At 45.4% G+C, this 24,870-nt stretch overlaps 1 protein-coding gene across 9 annotated transcripts in view; it reads right to left on the bottom strand.

Moving 5' to 3' along the window:
* Ssdp (Sequence-specific single-stranded DNA-binding protein) overlaps positions 1-24,870 on the bottom strand; it is a 91,565-nt gene that overhangs the window by 16,575 nt on the left and 50,120 nt on the right. For 7 of the 9 annotated variants that reach the window (XM_084576166.1, XM_084576160.1, XM_084576162.1 and 4 more), the window contains 7 exons: positions 22,846-22,875; positions 15,448-15,524; positions 14,487-14,560; positions 10,835-10,877; positions 10,706-10,744; positions 5,765-5,828; positions 2,029-2,088 (listed from right to left, as the gene is read on the bottom strand). In XM_084576166.1, the coding sequence (XP_084432292.1) occupies positions 2,029-2,088; positions 5,765-5,828; positions 10,706-10,744; positions 10,835-10,877; positions 14,487-14,560; positions 15,448-15,524; positions 22,846-22,875 (387 nt within the window). The remainder of the gene's footprint in view (positions 1-2,028; positions 2,089-5,764; positions 5,829-10,705; positions 10,745-10,834; positions 10,878-14,486; positions 14,561-15,447; positions 15,525-22,845; positions 22,876-24,870) is intronic. The other 2 variants (XM_084576164.1, XM_084576165.1) reach the window with 2 other exon arrangements.

Genomic DNA, 24,870 nt, shown 5'->3' with positions numbered 1-24,870 from the left:
CAAGTGCCACAGACGCATGGTCAGCTTTAGAATATGTTGAGACTCCAAGAACAAATTAACGCAACTTAGATGTGAAGGTCAAAGAAATGTAATCACACACTAATAATATACAAACGCTGGAGAGTGCACCTTTAAAGAACTATAAGCGCCAAGTGTTTTTTTCCCTGCGCGTTTTTCTCTTTGCAATGATGCATTAGAGAATAAAATAAGGCATGGGTGAAGAGTGGCTTTCTGGTTAAATGCTACAGTAATTTTTTCCCCCCCACAATTTAGAGTGAACATTTCAAACACTTCTAGCTCTGCTAGCCAAAAAAAAAAAAAAAAGACTCAATAGGAATATTTAAAACCACCTAGTTACTATACAAAGCCATCAAACAAGAACAAAAAAAAAAAAAGTATTAAAGCTTTGCTACACATAACTTTTTTGCAGTAGAACCCCTTTATAGTAAAGTCACTGGGACCAGTAAAAATCTTTACTATATCAGGGTCTTTACTATATCAGTTATTGGTGATGACATGGTCCCAAGATGCTATCTGGTAGTTAAATGAGCACTTACTGAACACGTATTGTTGCTTAATGAAAACAGAATGCTCTGAAATACCTTCCACCTCTCTGTTATCATCTCTTAACGCATTTTTTTTACGTCTTGTGGAAGTACTTCTTAAGCATGAGGACAATGTGGCTACGAATACAAACAAGTTTGATTTCATGTGAAAACCAAAGCCTTGCATGAACACTGTGACACTTATTGCTGTTTCTGTCTTTTAAAAGGCAATAAGTGATAAATGCATGACGCAGTCAAGTGCTGCACCTCCACTTCTTGCCTCCACTACCTCATGCTTCGTGCTGCACAATGCTGTGAATATTTGCCCGTTTTTTTCCCCTTCCCTATTTTTTGCTGCACTTTACTACGGAACACACTGCTTCCTTTCTACGTTTGTAGAAAGCTTTACTTTCTTTTTTTTTTCTTACGTGCTGCATGCTTTCCCTCACGGCTTCGAAGCCTCCGTAAAGTAGGCTTCTTCTGAGTGGTGCTAAGCCTGGCAGTAAAGCCACCTAAACGAACACTCAGTGCTATTTTTTTTGTTTACAAATACAAAAAATCTTTGCCTCACAATTATAGGTAGTGCGCGGGCGGCGATGTCATATCGTGGGAGTCATTGCCGCGACTAGGTGCACTTTACTATAACCGATGTTTACCAAAAATGTCTTTACTATAAAGGGGGGGAAATGTCTATGGGAGAAGATCTGGGACTTCAGTTTCACTTTACTATATAAGAGTTTTTACTATTTCCGAGTTTACTATATCGGGGTTCTACTGTATAGGCAATTATACTGTTCTACTTTTGTGTCTTAGGCATCTAGGAGGCTATGATTATGATTGTTTAGGAGAAATTAGAACCCGGAAGCAACAGCGCAACAGTGCATTACTTTGAGCCATTCTCTGCTTTCCAACTGCCATGGCATTCCCTTTATCATGAAGTCAAAAATGCCCACCCAATGGCAGCTTTTGAACAGGCCAACAGAGGTGTCAGATGTCCAAAGTCCCAGATACAGAAATGCGCCCCCAAGGACAGCTGTTAATCAATGCCCAGAACAGCGACCGTGGAAGACACTCCAGAAAACCTCTCCATCTGGATCTTCTCTCAAATAAGCTCACAAAATTGGAAAAAAAAAAAAAAAGAGAGAGAGAAAAGAAAAGAATGTGCAGACAACTAGAATACCGACACCCACAGCTTACAGGTGAGAACATGATTATATTACCCAATGGCCATTTACATAGTTGTGAAGCAAATGCTGCCCCCCCCCCCCCCCCCTCCAAAAAAAAAAAAAATTGCTGAAGTGTGCAAGAATGGCCACCCCAGTGAACTGCACCAGGCCAGCTGGTACACAAGGCCCAACCAGCCAGTGCTGTTGGGTCACATACAGGGAGGGCTCTAGAAGACACTGGGCAGCAGCAGCCATGCAGCGGGGCATGCGGGAAGGGGCAAGGGAGGCAGGCAGAGAAGGCAGGAGGGGGTGATCACCTCGTCTAGCGTTGGGGGCACTCATTCGATGACTGGCGGGGGAGAAGGGGCCGGGGGTACCTACAAACACACACACACACAAGCCACGGGGCAACACATTGGGGGAGAGCAACAAAGAGGTAACAAGACAACACACCTGCCAAGCGAGAGACATTGCCTCCTATGCCTCTTCCAATACAAAAGACACAGCTGGCGGCTAAGTGCAAATAGCAGGCAGGGTACACAATTGAAGCAGTGCATTTTCACACCTGGTCCCTCTGCCCACTTTGGCAGCCTCACATAAAAGGGAGGGAGGTGCCCAGCAGAAACAAAAAGCAGGAACACACAAAGCGTATGGGGGCTGACCGAGTGGTGAGCCACGTGCAAAGCCAAGCTCTGGCGACTCCGCCCCAACTACGGCAGTGCACAGCTTCTGCAACCCGCCCTCTCGCCAACATCCCTTCCTCACTCTGTAGTCAGCTGTTGGCCGCCCACTTGTTTTGCGTAAAGCTCACTGCTCTACCTTGAACAACCCTTGGACCCCCATATAGCCTTCTGGAGCACCCTGTTCCAAGTGAAAAAAGATTAAAAAAATAGAGAACAGGCAACGGCTTTGCACTGTACAGCAGCCAACTGATTTTTCGAACATGGACAGTCAGAGGACCCGCGATGATATATTTTGTGCTTTTCATCACACACACACCTCACAGCGACTAGCGAATATTCATGATCAATACCTAGTGCATAATGGAGCGCAAACATTGGATGTTGTTTTGGACTAAAGTAGATGCCAGCAAGGTTCTGTCGAGTACACAAGTTTATAATATTCCTGACCTGATAAACGTGAAAAATAAAAAAAAAAAAGAAAGAACACTGGCTCTTTGCTAGAACAGCAATCTTCACCATCTTGGGAGGCACTACCTTTACCAGATTAAATCAAATGGCTTTGCTAGGAGATAAACTTGGCAACTAATGCTCCTCACACTTTCCACCACAATTATAACAGCACTCTCTTACTTCCCACAAAAGTGTTGAACCCCAATGGTGACATGAGGTTCAAACACCACTGCATGTGGTGACAGAGAAGAAACAGGAGGAGAAGGGAGGCAGCCAATGGCGCATACTTCGCCCAAGTCCTGTCTCGTCTCGGTCTCCCTTGCCAGGGGACGTTAAATTCAGGCAGCAAGGGAGAGACACACCATGGCATGCTCAACAATCTCCTTAAGTTTAGTGCCGGTTATGCATCTGCAGCTGACAAGCGCACTCCGCACTACTGCCTGCAAGTGAAAATTCGACAACCATCAAGAAGGCTCTTAGCAGACTGACCTTTCACCTTCAAACTTCACAGAATTTCCGGCCTGTCCATATTTTGAAACTATTTTTGGGGGGTCCCACCAAGTACGAAAAATCAGTCGGCGAATGCAATATAGACACAAAGCCAAGCCACCACAGATGCAGGAGACATACTGCAGGTGCTCAACCTGAAATTCCTCTGGTTATTGCTACACCAGCAGATGGAATTATTTCCATTTTTCTTTTTCTAGCTAACCACACTTGATCACTTAATGTGGCTCTTAGACATTGTCGTGAAATAATATCTGCCTATGATGTTTCCAAATAACACCGCAGATTTTCCTCAGCACAGATGACTATACATCTTACAGCACAAAGGGTCCACGAACGTTTTCCTGATCAAACAATGCTCCCAACAAGTATGTATGAATGTCCCAGGCAATAGCAAATGACACTGCTTGCAGCAATGAACTGTGCACGATTGAAACTAATAAAGTGAAACGTATGAAAATGCACTGCTTCTATTACACAGTGTCAGCCAGGAACAAGAAACAAAAATGTATTGCGCTGAAAAACGCATTAAGTGGGATCATATCATGCATTCATAAGTTTTGTCTAGGCACGTGTAAATATATTCGAAATTTCGAGTATAAACTGAATTCCGGATTGATCCGAATATTTGAAGATTAACAGTACACTGAAAATATTTACATTCACAATACTGCGCGTTTAACCACATTGACTCTCTGGTGAAGCATCCTCAATACGCAACAGGGCTGTTTTGTGAAGAGGGACCACTACTACTACTACTACTTTGAAATTGCGGGAAACGTAGTGGAAGCCTTCCCGATGGCGTGCGCAAAATGAGCACCTGATGAAACTGGGAAAAAACGCTTTCACTTCGGTGACATCTCAAATGCACATATCGGTTGTGCTGGTGCCCATCAGATACGATTACTGTGATGCAAAGGTTTCTGTATTTTTTTTTTCTGGCCCATTTATTCAGTCAGCAATTCGAGCTTTCAGTTTAATTCGAACATTGCCTCTGGTCCCTTGCATTCAGCAGCGATATTACAGCTCCACCTGGTTCTCCGACGAATATCCGGCGCCAACGATGCCTCCACTGCTAGTCAGAAGGAGTATGGTGCACGTGGCACGGCTCTATTTCTCTAAAAGCGGAAGTTTTTGCCACTCTCCTTTATAGCTTCTTTGCGGTGTGTGCCAGTGTGTCCTTGAACCGAGGAGAAACTACGTGGCAGCTATGACGTCACCCAGAGACCGCTGCCGCCTAAACCAAAGGTAACTTTGGTTTAGGCTTGGCTAACCTTAGGCTAGGTTTAGCTTTGAATAAACATTCTGAAGTACTTGAATGTACTGCACCGTGAAGTTTGTCTTAAACAGAAACGCCATGCAACCTGATTGCACTATACTATGCAGAATTTCTCTACGTGGAGAACATATAAACACCAAACTGTTGTGGCATCACTTGAACAACCAATACTTTTCCTGGAGCGAGTCTGCCCTAAAATCAAACCTGGCCATTTTCTACGCTTCTGCAAAGCAACGAGTATGGCCATTGAGAATGAACTGCTCGAAGTACTTTTGCCCACCATTTTCAGCACCCAAGTATTATAGGACAAATAATTTTGATGCGAACAAATACAGCCAAGTGCTTGAAAACTCTTAAGTCACTGCACTGCAACACCTTGTCTCGTGCAGAGCATAGAAAGTTTACTGCAAATATATCATCCAGAAAACAAACTGAGCTCACTGCACTGCACTGCAATCGCTGCACAGCAAGTTGAAACTGCAGCTCTGCGTAATTATGCACAAGCCAAGTACTACCTGGCAGCAACACAGTGCTACAGGTCCAACCAATGCACAAAAACTGCTCCAAGGACAGGAGAAGCGACCAAGAACTCCCTCACACTTGCTACACCTATGCTTTTATTTGATCAGCTTAGAAGAGAAGCAAGTGCCCTGAATCGGAGGCTTAAACAGATGCTCAAATACAAGCCTTGTGTTTTAAGAACTACAGAGGCCTACTGCCAGCAGGGTAGTGACAACTCTCAGTGACTGTGGTTGCTAAGAAGAGCCACCTATACAAAAAAGCCGCAGTTCAAGGGAACAGTGAGATAAAAGACAGACTGGCAAAGTAGGCACAGCTAGCATTTACTGCTCTCTGTTGCTATTCACTGGCACCCGGGCACCAGAACACCAAACCCAGTTCCTTCAGTGCTTGGTCAAGTGCTTCTTTCACTTCCCAGTTTTCAAGCAGATGAGCAGCCAACAATGCATGCACTGCTGCTAGAAGCATATATATATATATACACACTGTTCTCACATGCAAGGATCTGCAGCCTATGCAGGCTACCCTAAATTTTTGCTGGCTGGCCCCCTGCAACAATGCTGGTCATGGATGGCAGGTGCGACGAGGGAAAAGAGAAACATGCAAAGCGCGCACCTTGCGGACTGGGCATGATGGGCGTGCCGGGGCCGGGGGGTCCAGAACCGGAGACTGGCGGACCCTGTCGGAGGAGAGCAAACAACATCCATGCAGCGGACAATTGGCGACCGTCGATATGACGGTAGCTATGCCACTCCAGTGACAGATGTTGGCCGTTTGTACTTATTCTGTCCTATCGAGTCTCGCCCTCATACCAGCCGCCTTGAATGGGTTTTTGCTTAATCCTCAATGACTTATCAAAACAAAAGTTGGAAGCAAAAACAATAGACAGACAAAGGCGCACCACCTTAGGACTGCAATCATTATGAATGCAAACACAACTGTAGTGAACTGACGGCAAAAGAGAAATGTGTATCACAAGATGAGCTTATTCTGCACCACTACAGTGTAAAAAGAGAAAATCGACAAAAGCAAGACCACTGTCCGGAATGACCACACGGCACCCTGCTATATAACATTCCCCTACAAATGCTACCACCATGCCAAAAAGCCCAGTTTGTTACCCGTGCCAATGAACCTGGGAATTTGTGCTCGGCCTCTGTTGGTCAAAGTTGCTGGACACGACTTCACACAGGCCGAATGGGTGGCAAGAAGCAAATAATGCGCTGCAACATCACATCTAAAAATAACCACGTGCTTGCACCCCTCTCTATCCCCTCTTCCCTCCAGCTGCTGGCTATGGATTACTGCCATTTTGGCAGCCCCCAGCAAGACTTAAGAGGCCGCCAATAACAACACATGCACGTAAGAATGAGCCTGTCGTGCTGAGCTATTCTTCCCAAGAAGGTATATGCAGACAACAAACTGCAAACCAATCCTGTACTAGAGAGAATGCCCATGATGAGCCAAGAGAGGAAACCACAGTGACAATGTGACCATGGCCAGTTAGTTTCCTTCCATTTTTTTTTTTTTTTTTTAGCATGTGGAAAAGGGGAGTGCGAATATTCTAAACTTTGCCCAGTTTGCAAACAGTGTTTATTCACATCGTTTCGCACAGCACCTTGTATACTTTGCAAACAGCATTTATGAGCATCGCACTGCACCGCACTTGTACGCTAAACAGTACCCTTAAAGACTGTGTAAGTGCTGTTTATCTGCGTCACTTTACACCGCATTTACAGTAACATTGAAGACAGTGCAAATAGATTTACTTGCATTACTACTTGCATGGCTTCCCACTGTACTTGTAAAGTCGCACCCCACAATATCAAAACTGCCCAAGAACGAAATTTTTTTCGTTATCGAGGGAATTTCGCTGTCGAGAAATGACCAAAAAAGCACACCCAATACGTAAGAGAACCGAAATTTAATGGAAATAGTCACTTATTTTCCTCTGCTTTGACTTGAGCACCAGTCTCATGGCTCGAGCCTATCAGGCTGACAAGCTTTTAATGGCTTCATTGTCATTGTGGACGCCAAGAAGTTCCAAAGTAACGGTCCAGCTGCGGCAAGCATTTCCAGCACCTTGAAAAGATTGATCACCGCAGGCTGCTTTGTTTCGATGCCCAACAACGTCCGCCAGATGAGCCTACCCAGGTATGCAGACTTCAGGCTCTTAATGGCCCCTTGATCCAGAGACTGGATAACCTGCGGCAAGCATTTCCAGCACCTTGAAAAGATTGATCACCGCAGGCTGCTTTGTTTCGATGCCCAACAACATCCGCCGGATGAGCCTACCCAGGTATGCAGACTTCAGGCTCTTAATGACCCCTTGATCCAGAGGCTGGATAACAGATGTGCAGTTTGCAGGGAAAAATCATGCGGACATTCGTCAGGACGTCTTCGTTGTGGTTGGCCCTGCCATCGTCCAAAGAAAGGCAGACGAATCTGCTCTGCTTGCGTATATCCACATCAAAGGCTTCCAGCTGGCTGGAGAATATCGCGCGCATCATCCAAGCTTTCGTATTGAAAGTGTACTCGACCGGCAGTCTTTGGCTGCCTTTAAAGCCCTGCGGCTTTTTTTGCTCCGGCCGATTACGAGGAGAGGACGCTTGTCTGAGTCATACATGTTCAAACACAAAAGAATGGTCACCCTCTTTTTGCTCGGCTTGCCGCCATGGTATTTTTGCCCTCTCAGGTCGAGCATTTCGACGGCAACATTTCACCTCGTATTCGTTCACTATGTTTTCGCAGCTTTTCTGCGTCCAGGATGTAGCTGAATCAGCGTCAACGCTCGCAGACTCACCTGACAACACCTTAGCGGCGATGCTGTGCCGTGCTTTGAATTGGCTTAGCCATCCGGCACTTGCGTCAAAGCTGCCGTGCCCCAGAATGCATGCGATGTCAACAGTCTTCTGCCTTACAAGGCTTCTAGACAAAGGCAATATTCGCTTTCTTGTCGAGGAACCACTGGAATATGGTGTTGTCAACGTCTTCATAAAGCGGCATTGCCAGAGTCCTGCGTTGCGCGCCAGCTTCGGTGTGAAGTGCCGCCATGATGCTGTTTTTGGATTTCAGGATTGCAGAAAGTGAGCTGCATGTGATGCCGAACTCCTCTGCAATATCCAACTTCGTTCTGTTTTTCGCAGCTTCAGCTATGACTGCAGACTTCTCCTGAAGAGTCAAAAACTTGCTCTTAACTGGTAGCGGTATCTTTTCAACAGTTTCAAACAAACAAACAGAAAAACACAAACGTCAGCAAGGCGTTGTTGATCACAGCGTACATGTGACGAACGGAGAGGTCGCGTTCCATGGCAACAGAGTGGCGGCGTGGGTAGTGTTTGCTGGTGTCACGTGCTTGCGTTATTGCTAACAGTCTGGCAAGGCGTCGTTTCAGCAAAAAATAAAATAAGTAGCTATCATCATTTCACCGACCTAATGTAAAGAGCAATGGCAATGAAGATGCTTGTTGGATAAATGTTCTGCTGCAATTCCAGCACTTCTGTGTTCCCAATGGAGTCACGGCTCGAAAACATTTTGCAGCTCCCTTCCTTCCTCAAATTTTTGTTAATGCGGGACTTCTTTTTAAAAAGACTTCGCTTTTGAGAGGGGGCAAGTGCAATGAGCTCTATGGGTGTTCGCCGGGGCCGCCGGATTTATTTGCTGCCGCAAGAACTTCGTTCCTGAGGGCTTTCGTTATTGATGGGTTCAACTGTACTAAGCAGTAACTTTGAAGACTGTGCAATGGTTCGCACCACACCAATCGAACTAGTTATACTTGTGGCAAAACATCGTGGCATTTCCAAATAACAGCATCTTGTGTTTGTTACATGTTGGTTTGGTTTATTATGGCGTAATGCACTAACTTATTCAAGCTATAAGGAATGATAAAACGGAGTGCCACCAGGATCGAACCACAGTCTCCTGGCTACAAAGCAGAGTGCCATCCCCACAGAGTCACCGCGGCAGAAAACTTTCCTTCCATACTAGTTGATTTACTCTTTCCTCATAAAATCGACTGACAACAAGAGGCGAAAGCTGGCGTGCCGCAATTATAGGCTAGTATAAAAATACTGTACTCTCTCACATATAAGAGCAGCAAAAATGAAAAAGACGCTTTTAACTCTTTGTTTTGAGTGCCCATTGAGCATCATTAGCCAGTTATCGATGACTTTGCATGACGAATCCGAAGCCTTTCGTGCTGCTTATGAATACACATCATCTTCATGTAAACGGACAAGTGAAGCTTTGTTATCACTGTTGTTTTCCTTTTTCTCTCGAGGTGCTAATTTCTGAACATATTCCAAAGACTGAGTACTGTCAAGTCCTAAGTCAAGAACCAGAATGGCCAGCTTGGATATGTTGTAAATCTCGTGACTTTGTCTAGTCTCTCATGGCTTTCATCAGCACCCTGAGCAGCAGCGGGTCACAGCGTGCTCCTTTTTACTGCCAGAATTCAGTCATGATAGCAATGACAAAACCAGGCTGGAACATCGGCGTCCACGGACCTGTTAGTTTTATTTTAGCAGTTGGCCTCATTTTGAAGTCGTTATTATTTTGTACTAAGAATACTATTTATTTACAATTTGCATTTCTTTTCTCTTTTTGCAGACAGTGGCCAATAAAAGGACAAAAATTTTGTGCACTGCAAAAAATTTCAACTTTTTTTTTTTCTTTTCAGGTACAAGTGTATGATTACAAGTTTTTCAATGAATTTTCAGTTAATTTTTTTTTCTTCGGAATTGTAATTTTTTGCTGCAACCTATATAATATTGTTCAAAATCATATGACTAAACCCCTCTTATTTAGCTTTGGTTTCATGCGCTACATAAAATATTACATCTAACAGCTTTTGCCCTACCACAAAAAGACTACTGAAACCTATAAAAAAAAAAAGTCCTTTTCCCCAAGGTACAGAAGTTATAAGTTTGGGCTGCAGTTTATGTGCAAAGGCAGGCAATACGTGCTACAATATGGTAAATGTGACAGCCACCAACAGCCAACATGGCGCAGTAACTGTGGGATCGTAGACGTGTTGCTTTGAACAGTGTGTCTGGAGCGTAATTTCTTGACCAGTGCGTTCATCTTCAGTGGAAGGGATGGTCCCACTCATGTCGCAGCTATGGCTGCTGCTCTTGTGTCCATTTCGAAAGCCATCTTGTTGCATTTTACCAGCTATGCCTTGTCATTCCAATAATCGACCAAACGTTACTCCTAGAGTTAAAAAATGACTGGCGACCTTCGTTGTCTCATTCAGTTTTTGTTCACACACTGTATTCAAGCGACACAGCAGCTTGTGAAGCACTTAGCAGGCTCCTTCACCATGCATCGGCATACTGTGGTACTAGACTTTTTTCGCTCGAAGCAACTGCTGCCTAATGAGTAGTAGAACAATGCATTAGTCCACAAAACAAGTATTACTCCCACATAAATCGCCCCCCCCCCCCCCCCCCCCCCCCTGATTTAATGACTAGCAGTCGATAGAGCTATAGTAAATCATTTTGATGACACCGGACTACAATGAAACCCAACAGCAAAGTGAAGAGAAAGAGCACGAACCCCATAGTGACTGCCAGGAGATGCAGAAGAGTAGTTCATCTGCACAAAAAAAAAAAAGTGACAGGTGTGAGTCGGGGATTCACAGCGTCACACAGAGCAGGGATAAGCAGAAGTTTAGGGTTCTCTCACAGAGGATGCATTAGGTTGCCAGGGTCTCCCTCCAGGGCCAGGCCTGCAAAGAAAAGAGGGTGCATGTGGTTGCCGCCAAACCTAACCAGGCTGACAAATGCTGTAAAGACGTATGGGGGATGCGATCTTTAAAAACTGAGAAATCGCGAAACAGTCCATCTTAAGAACAAATGTAACATATTCCGGTAGCATCAATGCCGAACTCACTTCTTACAGCAACATTCATCTGTATTTTTGCCTTTATTTTTTATTTAAGGCGACGATTTTGATTCTCGCAGGCCTCAAGAAGAAAGTCGGTTCAATGGCAAAATGGTTGTGGTTCAGAACACCAGATGGAGCCACCAGGCTGAAGTTGCCTCCACAGCTTCATTTGTGTACGATGAACTAAAGGCGCGGATATAACAAATCAATTTAAAACCTACGAATATTGTTTCAAGGTTTTAACTATTTACACTCTTTTACAACAACCACTGCATACGCCGCGAGCAGATTATGCGGCTAGAAGGAGCATGCTTGGCGCACTCTAATGACTGGCTGAACAAGATTCCTAGCTTTCACAGTGCTGCAAGCGTTGAGATAGAGCATAGGGCCATTTTCTCTGAATCAATATCTTTTACCTAGTGTGACTGCTTAGGACAGTCGTATCTCGGGAACCGCTTATCAGATTTTCATGAGGTTTCTTTTATGGTTAAACCTCTATGTAATGAATTTCCATGTAGCGAATTCTTCGATATTACGAAGTTTTTAAATTCCCCGATGCCGCCCCCATTGAAGTGCATGTATTTGAAAACTCCATGTAACGAACATGTCGCGGCGGTTGGCCTTGATGTAACGAACTCGTGGCGCCGACTGTCTCTTAGCTAGTACCGAGTCGCTGGAAATTTGGCACAACCCCGCAAGTTTCAGGACAATAAAACCCTAACTGAAGCGGGAACGGCTACTATAGCAACGAGCGACCACAGTTGATACAGCGCACTTCGCATTTCAGCGCCGACACCACATCTGCTTGGCAGACGCAGCAGTCACCGCTGCTTTTGCTGTGGGAACATGTAACTACAAAAGTTCTTGGTTAAAAGTGGCCAAAAATAACATAAAAAGATGCGGGGCAGGCAGCGCGCGTCTATCACTGCCATGTGATTGCTCGCGGGCTCCCGTGCATCAGTAGCGGGAACAACAGAGAGCACTGGCGACGCAAAGCAGGGTCGGTTTCCTGGGGCAATGGCGGTGGGCGAGCGCGTGCGCGGCGACGCCGCCAAAGCACGTGCTCTCCTCCAGACTGATTCCTCCACCACCTCCTTTTCCAGCTCCCTCGTGGATGCATCGCGCGAGCCGCAGGGGAGGTGGAGGATGCCGCCGCAGTCGCGTGCGCAATTTCACCGCTTCCATGACTTCGAATAATTCTGATATACTGTTAACACTTTCAAGGCGGTTTCCCTCACATCAATTATTAATATGGTTTTCGTTCTACATTGCATACATGGCAAAATTACTTTTGAAAAGGAATTAAATTACATTACTAATTACTTTGCTGAAAATAGCAGAAATGTAATTAAATTACATTACTCATTACTGCTCCCAAAACGTAATGAAATTACATTAGTTACTTCTACTGAGTAATTAAATTACTTTTAAATTACTCTTTAGTTTCGATCCATGCGAAAACTAAGCAAAGCTAGTAGGCAAAACAACTTGTTCTGCAGACGCGAAGCACCCACATTCTTTCGTCTTCCCGCCAAATTCCGTCCCAGAGAGCTATTCCTTCTATCTCTCCTACAGTACGTGCGATTACAAAAAAAAAAGTTCGAACGTTCCTGAAATGACCGGCGAACCCAGCCCAGCGTCTTGCTGGCCCGGAGCTGTCTCGGCCATTTGAAGGGCCCGAGAAGCTAGGTTATTTATTGCTTCTGCAGTCCCAAGAATCGATGTTGGCACATTTGTGCTCAGTGCTCAGTAATGCTCAAGCCACGGTGCCTCACGTCATGGACCCTTCAGCCTATCTCCCCCAACCCCAATCCTCCTTCGCCCCGTGGTGTTGAGTGTAACCAGGCAACACTGTGCCCTAGCCGACGCAACAGGGAGTGTCGCTACGCCGCGCTCCAAACTAGTTTTCAGCTCCAGCCTTCTGGCACCATCTCTCCCTTCAGCATTCCCTTGACGCCTTGTATCCTGCTGCTTGGAGAATGGGTGAGGTCTCAGACGCACTGTTCTGCTCAACTCTGTCCCCCTTTGCCGATCTGTTACGCTGGCTTCGCTTGCCGCACGCCGTTCCTGCTTTCGCGGCACTCTACTTCGTCGTCTAATGAAAAAGTAGTGGCGCATTTTAGTAAAAGTAACTTCGAAAGGAATTAATTACTTTGCTGCGAAATTACTGCCAAAAAGTAATTCATTACATTACCAACCCGAAAAAGGAATTCATTACATTACAAATTACCCAGAAAAGTAATTAAATTACAGTAATTCCATTACTGTAATTCAATTACTGCCATGTATGCTACATTGTCATTTCGGGTCTTCACGCGAAAACTGCACTTAATGAAAACCTGGATGTAATGAAACATAAAATGAGGCAATTCTTCAAATGCTTGTACTATGAGCCTACCCTGAAATTATCATTCAAATATCTCAAGGAATAAAAAAGTTGGTTCTCAAGGGTAGCCCCCCCCCTTAAAAAGGAATACTGGCCTGAAGAGTGAACTTGTTGTGACCGGCTTGCTCAACCTTAAAACTTTCAGGGCTAGTTTTAACACAGCTGATACAACTTCTGTCAAATTACACCTCTGTAGAGTATGTAAGAAGGATGTTAGGGAAGCTATATGACAAGGATCACGGCTTGCTCATGAAAGCTATTCACTGGAAATGGTAGCTTTCACATTTCTCTCTTTTGCCTTATATGGCCAAATGAGAAACAGAATGCTTAGTATTGGTTTCTGCCTAAGAACGCCGTTACACAATGAATGAAATTGTTTTGTTTTTTTTTATCGCCACCATATTTAAAGTTAAGAAAAAACAGATGAACTTAGCACATTATTGTGTCCCTCCCAATGCCACTGAAGAAAGACTATTAAGCAATATTGGAGGGAGTGAGAAGTTTTCTAGACTGCCCACTTGCCACAGAGGAACTTGAAATGTGGTAGGCAGGCAAGTTGCCCCTGCATTTTGCAAGATCCAAAGATTATGTGGGAAGGAGAGGGACTCCCATTTTAAGGAATGCTATGTCTCCTAACCTTGCATTACTAACACAACAGTGTCAATAAATGCTCCACGGAGACAGATGGGCTGTTGAAGCGGAGGAAAAAAAAAAAAAATGCGTCATTCTTTACATGGTCGCATTCTTATAGAAATTAAGCAGCAAGACTAGACAAAATAATTACACAGATGCATTTCCTGCGCAGTGGTCGCCACACAATCTTGTCTCAATGCTTGCAGTCTTTGATGCAGAATCAATAGCAACGCTTGCAAAGGGCCTTAAATGTTCCAATTAAGAATACTAAAATTGCCCATTTAATTTAAACTTTTTTCGGACTTAATCCACTCTTGCAATCAATACCTTGGGGATTTCTGTGCCAGCGCTTCTCTCAGTGCCTTCAACACAGCAACCGTCACCACCGCCCCCAATGTGAAGGCACGACCACACCAGGGAGGCAGTACTCACATGGACATTGGGGGCATGTTGGGACCTCCGGGACCCATGGTGCTGTTGGGCGGTGGCCTCATTCCTCCGTAGTTCTGCAAGGCAAGAGAGAAGACCGCGACGCTCGCATCACCCCCCATCTGGCTGCGTGACATGCAACACACTTCCACTCAATATTTTCCCCAACTACTGCACAAGCGGAAAAACATAGCGGCCGATGCTAAAAGACAGTATACAAGGTCTTATCAAAGGGGGAAAAAAAAACTTGTTCACTAAAGCAGAGCAAAAGTCGCAGCTCGAACAGGTTGGCTCTTCCTGTCCGTGAAAGTTTATTATGCTATTTCAGCCCTTCAGCAGATGTGTACATCCCACTGCTGCCTGTGCATGGCCGCCGCCTGATTCACACAGTGTTCTCCTCTTTCCCTTTCTCCTACCTCAGGCGGTAGAGAGGTGAATGAACGAGTCAGCACTGTCCTTCTGGTTTCTCAATGGCCTTTTCTCACTGGTGCCTTTGAGAAAGACTGATAAGACGAGAGCGAGACCCTTCAAAGACATTGCAAAGTTGCATTACTAGCAAAGCAATCACAACCAGTTTTTCAATGTTGACAACTTCACTTACCAAGGCTCATAGTGAATCTTTTTTAAGCGATTTCATCTACTTTAATATTCATTTGTTTCCTTTCCGCATAGTCGTTTGGCTTCCACACAGGAAAACTGTACGTAACAAGGACCTCCATGCAACAAAAATTTGAGTTTCATCACATCTAGATTCAACTGTACTTAAGTACAAAATAAAAAAAAGATCGCAACATAGCAAAAAGCTAGAGTGCTTGTACAGCACTCCTGTCATGAGGTCAAACAAAACCCTGCTTCTTTTTACATTAGGACAAAAAAAAAAAAAAACCCTTCTGCAGGGAAGACATTCAGTGAAACATCATGAAGGCCCTGCGGGCTCAATGCCAAGCTAGGAGCAGGTACTCACACCGGGGTTCATGGGTCCCAAGGGTTGGCCCCGTGGAGGGTTCATCCGCGGGTTCATGGGGTTCATTGACGGAGGCCCTGCAGCAAAGCCCAGGCATTGAGGGAGTAAGGTAAACCCCTCCACAGGATGCTATGTACACAACTGCTCAGTAACAGAGGGGGAAGAAGCAATAAAAGACATCGCCAACGTAGGTGCTGAAAGAGTCATCCTCATCATCAGCTGAACTATACCCACCCCTATACCCACCAGGCCAAAGGCCTCTCCCATATTCCTCCATTAACCTAGTCCTGTGCTAGCTGCATCTACTTAAAACTTGCAAACTTCTCAAAACCTCATCCGACCCCCTAGCTTTCTGCCGCCCCCTGCTATGCTTCCTACCCTGGAATCCAATTTGTTAACCTTTTCGATCATCGATTATCCTCTCTTCACACTGCATGCCCATGCCCATTTCCTGATTTCCACTAGAATGTCATTAACTCGAGTTAATTCTCTGTCCCACGCTACACGCTTCCCATCTCCTAACGCTACACCTCCCATTTTCCGTTCCAAAGCTATTAGCATTGTCCTCAACCTAAGCAGAGCCGTTTTCATTAGCGTCCACACTCAGGCCTTGTAGGCACGAGCCGGTAAGATGCAACTGTTATACTTTCCTCTTGAGCGATACTGGTAAGCTGCTAGTCATAATCAGAGAGTACTTGCCAAATGCACTCCATTCCAATAATATTCTCCTAGTTATATACCTTTCGAGATCTGGATCTCTGGTTACTACCTGCCCTAAGTAGACATATTCGCCTGCCACTTGCAGTGCTTTGCTACTTAACTCTAATCTGCTGTTCCTTTCTGAAGCTTTTGATTGTTACCTTACTGCTCTGCATATTACTCTGCCTGATCTACAGCCTGCTTTCTGCCTACCTCAGCATTGAATTCGCCCATTAGTACAGTATACTACTTTTTTACTTTCCCCATTACCGATTCTACTTCTTTGCAATAGCTTTCGACTGCCTGGTCATCATGAGCACATGTAGGCCCATAGGCCTGTACAACTTTCAGTTTACGTCACCTATTAAGCTTAATTATGATGCCTGCCATCTAGAGAATTGATCTATATCATCAGCTATATGCTTAGTGACAAAGAACCCTACTCCTAGTTCTCATCTGTTGGGTAAGCCATGATAACACAGTAGATGCCCACCCTTCTGAGCAGTACAGCATAGAACCTTGTTGATACGTTCCCGGTTCATACAATTTCCCGTTATATAGGCTCAAAATCGTGGGCAGTAAAAAATCGCCATAAATTTACACTATTTTACTTCCAGTTAATGCTTTCCCAGATAATACGATTTCCCGGGTGCTACATTCAAAATTTCGACAAACTGTGGTCGTGTATTACCCTAGTTACACGGTCGTCTTAACCACTTTAACCGCGTAAAACTAAGCTCGGCCTGCTCACAGCATCCAATGCTGCAAGCGCTGCGAACTTGTGCACTAGCAGGATACAGCTAAGGTGGCGCATATATTAATTTTTTTTTTTATGTTCCGCTCAGCGACAAGCACCACAAACAATTCTGCAGAGACAGGACAGAGCTTCAGTACGCAGTCGCTGCGCAGTCGGCCGTAACCGATGACTTCGGGTGGCATAGTAGGCAGCGACCATTCTATAAGCCAGTCTTTAAACGTGATATAGTAGGCAAATGAGTACATTGTTGAAGCAGACCCACACGTACGCTTCGCGCAATCGGGCGCAGACAAGCAGCCTCCGTCAACAGACGCTGCCATAACCTCGGTTAACGAACGAGGTCGCCAAGCTCGGTTTGCGATTAACGCGGTTAGGTGTGTAACCATGGTTTGGTCTGCCGTGTAACATGGGCTAACCAAGGTTTCGCATAACCGCGGTCACGCTAACCGCGGTTAACCCTTCCTGTGTAACAGGGGTATAATACGCTTTGTGGTCACCTGGACATGTGCTAACGATCGCTTGCGATATAAAAAAACTGATCAGCGGCGCTCACCCGTCACAGCTGCTTTTCTGCAGCGCCTAAGTGCAAAGGGGCGAAGCATCAAAAAGCCAATGAGCTAATATACGAGGTGCCCACTCCCACAGAAACATGACTTCATGAGGAGAAACATGGTGCTTCCTTTGCAGTACCTTAGCAGCACTGAGGTCAACCATTTGATAACTATGGCTATTCGCTTGCATACGAGCGGAAAGGGGTAGGGGAATTCAGCATGAGCAAAAACGTGGCGACTGAGCCCTCAAGATGGCTTCCCCTAATGTCACTGGTGACACAGCAGGTTAAACATTGATCCTTTGGTTTTAAACCGAATTCGAGAGTTTCTGTGTCACGATAGTGACTTTTTTGAAGTATCGGTCGGTTCAAGAGGTACCTTAAGGATCCGTTTTCGACCCGTTACTTTTCATAATTTACATCGATGACCTTCATAACCAAATTTCAAGTTCCATCTGTCTATTTGCTGACAACTGTGTCATGTACCGCAAGATCGAAAGCACTAACGACACAATAACACTTCAGCATGATCTTAATACTGCAGACTAGAGCGCGCATTGGTGAATGGAACTAAACAGAATCTCTCAAAATCAGTCAGTTTCCCCCACTTACGTACTTAATAATACTCCACTTGGCCAGGTTGTTTCGCACAAATATCCTGGCGTGCATATCACTTGCAGTCTCTCATGGAATCAACACATTAAATACATTGCGTCAAAAGCTAGCTGCACTCTTGGAATATGCAGACGGTACCCAGGAGATGCCGCTCTAATCAAAATCATTGAAAGCGAGCAAAATCGTTCTGTCCGTTTCATTCTTAACAATTATAATCAAACTGCTAGTGTCATTAATATGAAAAGTGCACTTGACCTTCCCCTTCTTTCTTTCCGGAGACAACTATAGCATCTTTCCCTCTTTCACAAAATCTACTTCATAACCACACATTCAAAGTGTAAGTACTTTACATCAGCATCATCTCTCCCCTTGTGTTGATCATCGTTTCAAAGTTGATGTACTTTTGCAGCACACAGTCACCTAGTAGTATTCATTCCTACCAAGAACCTGCCATGAGCTGAACCCCCTGCCTGCATCATTAGTTGCTATCACCGACACCGATCATTTTCGCAAAGCACTAATGAATACATTATAAAGAGACTTTATCCTATATAAAAACTGCTTTTGCTAGTCTTCCTTTACTTCTTTTATCCTGCATACTATATTTTATCTACTTTGTTCTATTGCCATTGTACTCATTTGTCTGTATTTTTTCCAGTGCAATTATGTTCTTCACCTTGTTTATATTTTTTTATATATAATCATGTATTAATGCCCCTCCCCTTTATAATGCTTCTCATAAGCCCCCAGGGCATGAATAAATAAATAAATAAATAGGGGGGCGAAGCACCCGGACACTCGTGATCTGGCTCATCATCGCCTTCTACGAACTGGATTTGTTGCTAAGCATTCTGCGCTTAGGGCAATGCAAACGCGGACTGAATTCTGTGAGAGCTAAAAAGGGAACCATTCATACTAGTTGCAAATACGCTAATCTACACTTTTATGCAGTGAAAGTCTCAATTCTAAATGCCTTCATGCTTCCTTCAACAGTTGTAATTTTTTGAAATCAGGCAGTTCGGATAATATGTTTCTTTTCCCGCATTTTTTTAAAAACGTATTGATGAGTTTTACTAGATATACCACATTTGGCAACGTTCTGCTGCCTTTTAAAGGCCCACTGTCCACCCTCCGGTCGAAAATATTTTCTTCCCCGGTGACTGTGAGACTTCGCCCCTAGAACGCAAGGCCGCAAAATGTTTTTGAAAAGAGTAACTAGTAACGCAGTTACAGCCACCGCAATCACCAGATTCTGTCATGCTTCTCTCCTTCCGTTCCCTCGCAAAGGTTTTTCACTCACCTGCCCAAGGTCGTCTAGCCTCCGCAAGACAAATTCCCCTTCCTCCTCCGCGTTTGGCGGGAGGTGGGGCGTGGCACTCCGCGAGCGCGAAAAAAGAAAAAAGAAAACGGGCGAGGGAGCACGCGCCGCTGGATTCAGTCTGGCCGTGGCAAGGGAAAAGCGCGCAGCGAGCGGTAGACACCCATCCTTCTCCCGTCAGTCATCGAGACGGACCAATGGACGTCGTTCGCGGTACGTACGTCATTGCTGTGGCCCGTCGGGCCAGCGCAGGAAACGGGGAAGCTGGCTTCCCAAAGGAGAGCATGAGAGAGCTTTGAATTGTATTTTCGATGCTTTGCGGCGCGCGTGTCACTGTATCATTTTGCACAGACTATCTCCGGTACCTGATCGAAACACTGGGCTCCTTTGCTTAAAAGGGCCTTCCCTGGACAGTGGCCCTTTAAATGATGCTGTTTCTGTTTGGGCACCTACCTGACTGTCACATCACACATTTCTAGGTCATGTGAGGCATAAATTAAGTGGATTAAGTGGCTGCCTTAGTCCTAAATTTTATTTTACACCAACTAGTAGGTGAAACCTGCCCAAGGGTTGGAATCGAGAAAAGAAAAATGAACAGGCAGCGATTATATTGCCGGAATTCTAAATACCAAAGGGGTGATGACGCAGTGTCGGGAAGGCATTTTTTACATCACAGCACAGCGTCTGTACTGACAGATTATGGTGAGGCTACCCCCCAAAAAAATATATGTAAAATAATATGCCTCTGCCCGTGCCAACACACACCATTTGCTTACTTACTCTGACCCATTCGAAATTTTAAGAGGTTTCTTGAAGCTTCACACAATAACCGACAACAGCGTGGCGCAGGAAGACAGTATCAAAACTTCATTTATTAAAAGCCTTTTCAACACTTGTCAGAATTGCCCGTATTTTTTAGCAGTCGCAAAAAAATATTGACACAAGCCAAAAAAGAACCCCGCAGAAAGGCATCCTCATTTTTCGCAATAGAAAAAGACACAATGTAACACAGCTTGTATATTTTTAATTATTTTCATTACGGTTTTTGATGCAATATCTGCGCCTTTCATGTAACGTATAAACATATGACCATGAAATACATAAGTAGCTTCGCTCTGCTATACATTACATACAGCATGATTAAGTAAACACTTCAGTTATTCATTGTCCTTTCCCCAAGACTAGAATGAATTGCCGTTTTCCTCCATGGTAGCAAAAGGACTAAAGTGTCAACTTCTGAGAACTAGTAGGAGCAGTGAGTGGTTCACGTCATAGCATGAGCCAGAAAAAAGTTTTGTTTTAAATCACATCTTTAAAGGGCCACTGTCCAGGGAAGGCCCTTTTAACCAAAGGAGCCCAGTGTTTCGATCAGGTACCGGAGATAGTCTGTGCAAAATGCTACAGTGACACGCGCGCCGCAAAGCATCGAAAATACAATTCAAAGCTCTCTCATGGTCTCCTTTGGAAGCCAGCTTCCCTGTTTCCTGCGCTGGACCGACGGGCCACAGTAATGACGTACGTACCGCGAACGACGTCCATTGGTCCGTCTCGCTGACTGACGGGAGAAGGATGGGTGTCTACCGCTCGCTGCGCGTTTTCCCTCGCCACGGCCAGACTGAATCCAGCGGCGTGCGCTCCCTCGGCCGTCTTTTTTTTTTTTTCACGCTCGCGGAGTGCCACGCCCCACCTCTTGCCAAACGCGGAGGAGGAAGGGGAATTTGTCATGCGGAGGCTAGACGACCTCGGGCAGGAGAGTGAAAAACCTTTGCGAGGGAACGGAAGGAGAGAAGCATGACAGAATCGGGTGATTGCGGTGGCTGTCTCTGCGCTATTACTCTTTTCAAAAACATTTTGCGGCCTTGTGTTCTAGGGGCGAAATCTCACAGTCACCTGGGAAGAAAATATTTTCGACCGGAGGGTGGACAGTGGGCCTTTAAGATGTTTATGCATTCAACTTTTTCTCTTCAAATAAACTCCAATTTCAAATAAAAAGGAAAAAAAAAAAAAGTTTCACGTGCATGCCCCCTTCCCCCCCCCCTTTTCGACCAGACATGTTTAGAACCTTCTTGTCCGATGCAGCCATTTTGGAGTCATTCGAAAGCTCGCTTACACTGTCATATTTTGACTGGTTGGGAGCCCTGAACAATTGTGCGCGACCAGCCATTTGGCACCTCTTCTAAAGCATGCTTTCAGGCAACCAAGTGGCCTGCCTCAATTGGGGAGAACGCGTGCGGCACGAGGTAAACAATCTGTTTCCCGGGGTAGCGATTGTGGTCAGACCGACAAAGGGATGCACCGGGTGCCTCCATGGTGGGTCGAGCGGTAGCGCAGGCGTGACCGCCCCGGCCATGCGCACTCTCCTCTAGCCGGGCCATGTTGCCTCAGACTGGCTAGTCGATTAGCCTCCATAACTAACCCCCCCCCCCCCCCCCCATTTTCCAATTTTAAAGGAAAGCGTGCAGTCTGGTGGAATACACAAGATCCTTGCGTCCTAGGCCTACCTTGACAGCATAATTTTTTCAAACAAATGAGCATTTCCGGGATGCGGGAGCAGAGGAAGGAGGACTGTCAGGCAATCATTTTTACTTGGGAAGCGGAGAATGGAGCTGTTGGCAGCAGGCTCGTCCGCCCTTTCGTTGGGCTGCATGAGTTCAATGGGCGACTGAAGCACGGGATCTTTCCGGCCGTTTTAGAAAAGCAAGCCAGTGCATGTCTGCATGCCTTTGCACGTTTCTTCTGCCGGTTTGGGTCTTTTCTGTGCTGGCGGTTGCACGAGTGTATGAGCAGCACACGTAACACTCCGAAAGTATATACATGGACTAAAAAAGAAAAGGAACTAAAAGCCTTATTTTTGTGTGGTTGCATGCATGAGCGAAAACAAAAAGTGTGACGGAATAGTGTGCGCACACAAGCTCAGCAGACTATGCATCGCATTTCTCCCGGCAAACAGAAAGAAGGATCAAGGAATGCTGATCTTGTTTGTATGTCCTATCCATGGCTCGACAGGCCAGTGTGTAGGATGAGGAGGTTGGCTCTCCAAAATGAAGCGTGACAGGCAATGGGCATGAAAACTTGCAGCTCAATTACTGTGCCTAGCAGGTTTTCAATTGTTTTTCACTCCTGCCCTACAGACATTTGCACGGAGCTTGACTAGATCAGGAAAATCTCGAGCAGATCATGGCTACGCATCCTGGGCAGCTATTTCAAACAAGCTTCACCTATGACGCAAAAAAGTGCAGCGGGGGTCTTGAGGCACTCTGTAAGACCATTCAACGAGCTCACTGTGCTCCGAGCAGTTCTATACGGGCAGCCCTATCTTTTTTCAATGAAGCTTTCGAGGAGGGGCTTATCTAGGTGGAGTGCATATTGGTGATCACGGCACTGCCCCTGTTCGTGAGACTAACAGAGTGCCAGAGAGTGCGGTTGTGTGGAAAGGGCCAAATGAAAACGGGCGCTCACCTTGCCACCCTGCAAACTCTCCTCCGTCACCTGCAAGAAGGCAGAGGCCAACTGTTGACCACAACAACCACACAGGAGGAACACACTACAGTTAGCCCCAAGCAGACAGCACAGACAACAGCACCCAAGCCAGGGCTCCCAAACAATCTTTTTCTCTCAAAAGTGACACTTAATGATCCTATTTCACTCACTATGTTTCAATGACCAAGCATTTTGACTCCACCTCGCATGACCTGTACAAATTAAAACGAACTCCCTTGCAAATTGATGACAAGTTCGTCAAAGTAATTTAAGACTGCCTTGGCGAGAGAAAACCGTGTGGCAGTGGGAAGCAGCCAGTCTCAATTCGTGAATGTTGCATCTGGAGTGCCAAAGGGATCTTGTTTTTCAGCCTTTGAGGGGTACAAGGATAAAATTGCAAAACTTTACAAAAAAAAAAAAAAATTAACTTTAGAAAACAGTTTTCATACCTATAAAGGCCTTTCTTATCATATCCTACCCAAAAAATTTTCGCTCAAGCTAGCACTAAAACTGCCTGAAATCTCCACGAAAATGGCCAATTTCCATCACGATACCAGACTCCTGCAATATCACTCGTACAAGACTGGCATTACCAGAAAGCTGTTTTCACAGTACTTCTCCCCCATTGGAATCAAATGGAATCAACCGTGTAAACAATCGAAAACAAATGCCCTATGAGCCAGGACGTAATAACCTCTGGACAGCCGCTGCTCGGCATCGAGTGGTCTGGTCTGTCACATGACGCTAGGTGTCCTTTCTGTGTGGCTGCTGATTGGCACCATTTCTACGGCCGTCTGCCCCTATTCTGAGAAATCACCGCTTTTGGCACGCAAGGAGGTTTTTCTGTGCACCTACAACGAACTATTGCATGTTCTAGACAAAGCACGCGAGCAGCGAGCAAAAGTGCAAGCCTGCCATTCCGGAGGGAAAAAAAAAAAAAAAAAGATCACCAGGAAACTAATTGGATAACGCAAGGTTTAGGCCGCCACCAGAAACGAAAAGGACCAGTGCGCTGTGTGATCCGTCACAAAGACAAATGAGACCAGCAGCGAAAGCAGATCTGATGAGCCTTGGTGCCATGATGCAACAGCTGCACGTTGACGTGCTCGTTCATCCAGCGCGTGGAGATCACACTCAAGTGCCCTGAGAGGCCGACCTATGCCTGGAGTCGATGCTCGGCAGTGAATGTGCAATGCTTTTGCAATGTGCAAACAACTAGCCACAGCGCAGTTCCAGCGAGGGCAAAGTTCCCATCTCACGAGAGCAATGGATGCCCTGCCGGCGTAACCAAGATGACGACAAACTATCTAGCCAGCGTTGCACTATTCAGGGACAACTGTGCTCTGTCGGCTTGGAAATGGCTTACAGTGAAGCGTACAGGGTCCCAATTCAATTGACATAGTAGTACTGGTGCCAGTGAGAGCGGTTATTTCACGCTCACTCTCAGCAGAAAGAGATCAGAAGAGACCAGAAGGTACGCCGGACTGAATAAACAAAAGGATGGTGCCATACAAAGGACCCCGCACCCAAAGACTAGGATGCCAGAACAACCGGGAGCGCCACTTTTCAGAAAACTGGGTTTGACCTGGCTGCCCTGCTTACAGCAAGCAAAAACGACCCTGCCTTGGCAGACTTGCAAGCACTTTGTTGCACTCACTGGTAAATCCTTTATACAGTCACTTTCCCAGTTTCTAAATTGCCGACTTAATTACTGTCACTAATTAGATGTTATGATAATGAGGTCATTAGCAAGCACGGATAGAACATTTCATTCTTTTTGGTAAAACTTGAGAGCAATTGCAGCTAATGTCACGTTTTGCTACTGCGGCTACCCCTACGTTTTGTCAAGCTTTCTCAAAGTTTGGTAAACAACAAAGCACGCAGGAAGTTATGTCAACATGAGTTATTTCAGTGCAATTCCGTATTTAACCATTCAGCGAAGTTGCCAATTTATGTCACCCCATATTGCACCATTCTGACCCCAAAACCTCTAATCTTTGATCC

This window comes from Amblyomma maculatum, chromosome 8 (genome assembly GCF_055883805.1).
Source record: "Amblyomma maculatum isolate TAMU_Amacu chromosome 8, ASM5588380v1, whole genome shotgun sequence".
NCBI lineage: Eukaryota > Metazoa > Arthropoda > Arachnida > Ixodida > Ixodidae > Amblyomma > Amblyomma maculatum.
Note: the sequence above shows the minus strand (reverse complement) of the source record. Positions and strands in the feature narration are given on the sequence as shown.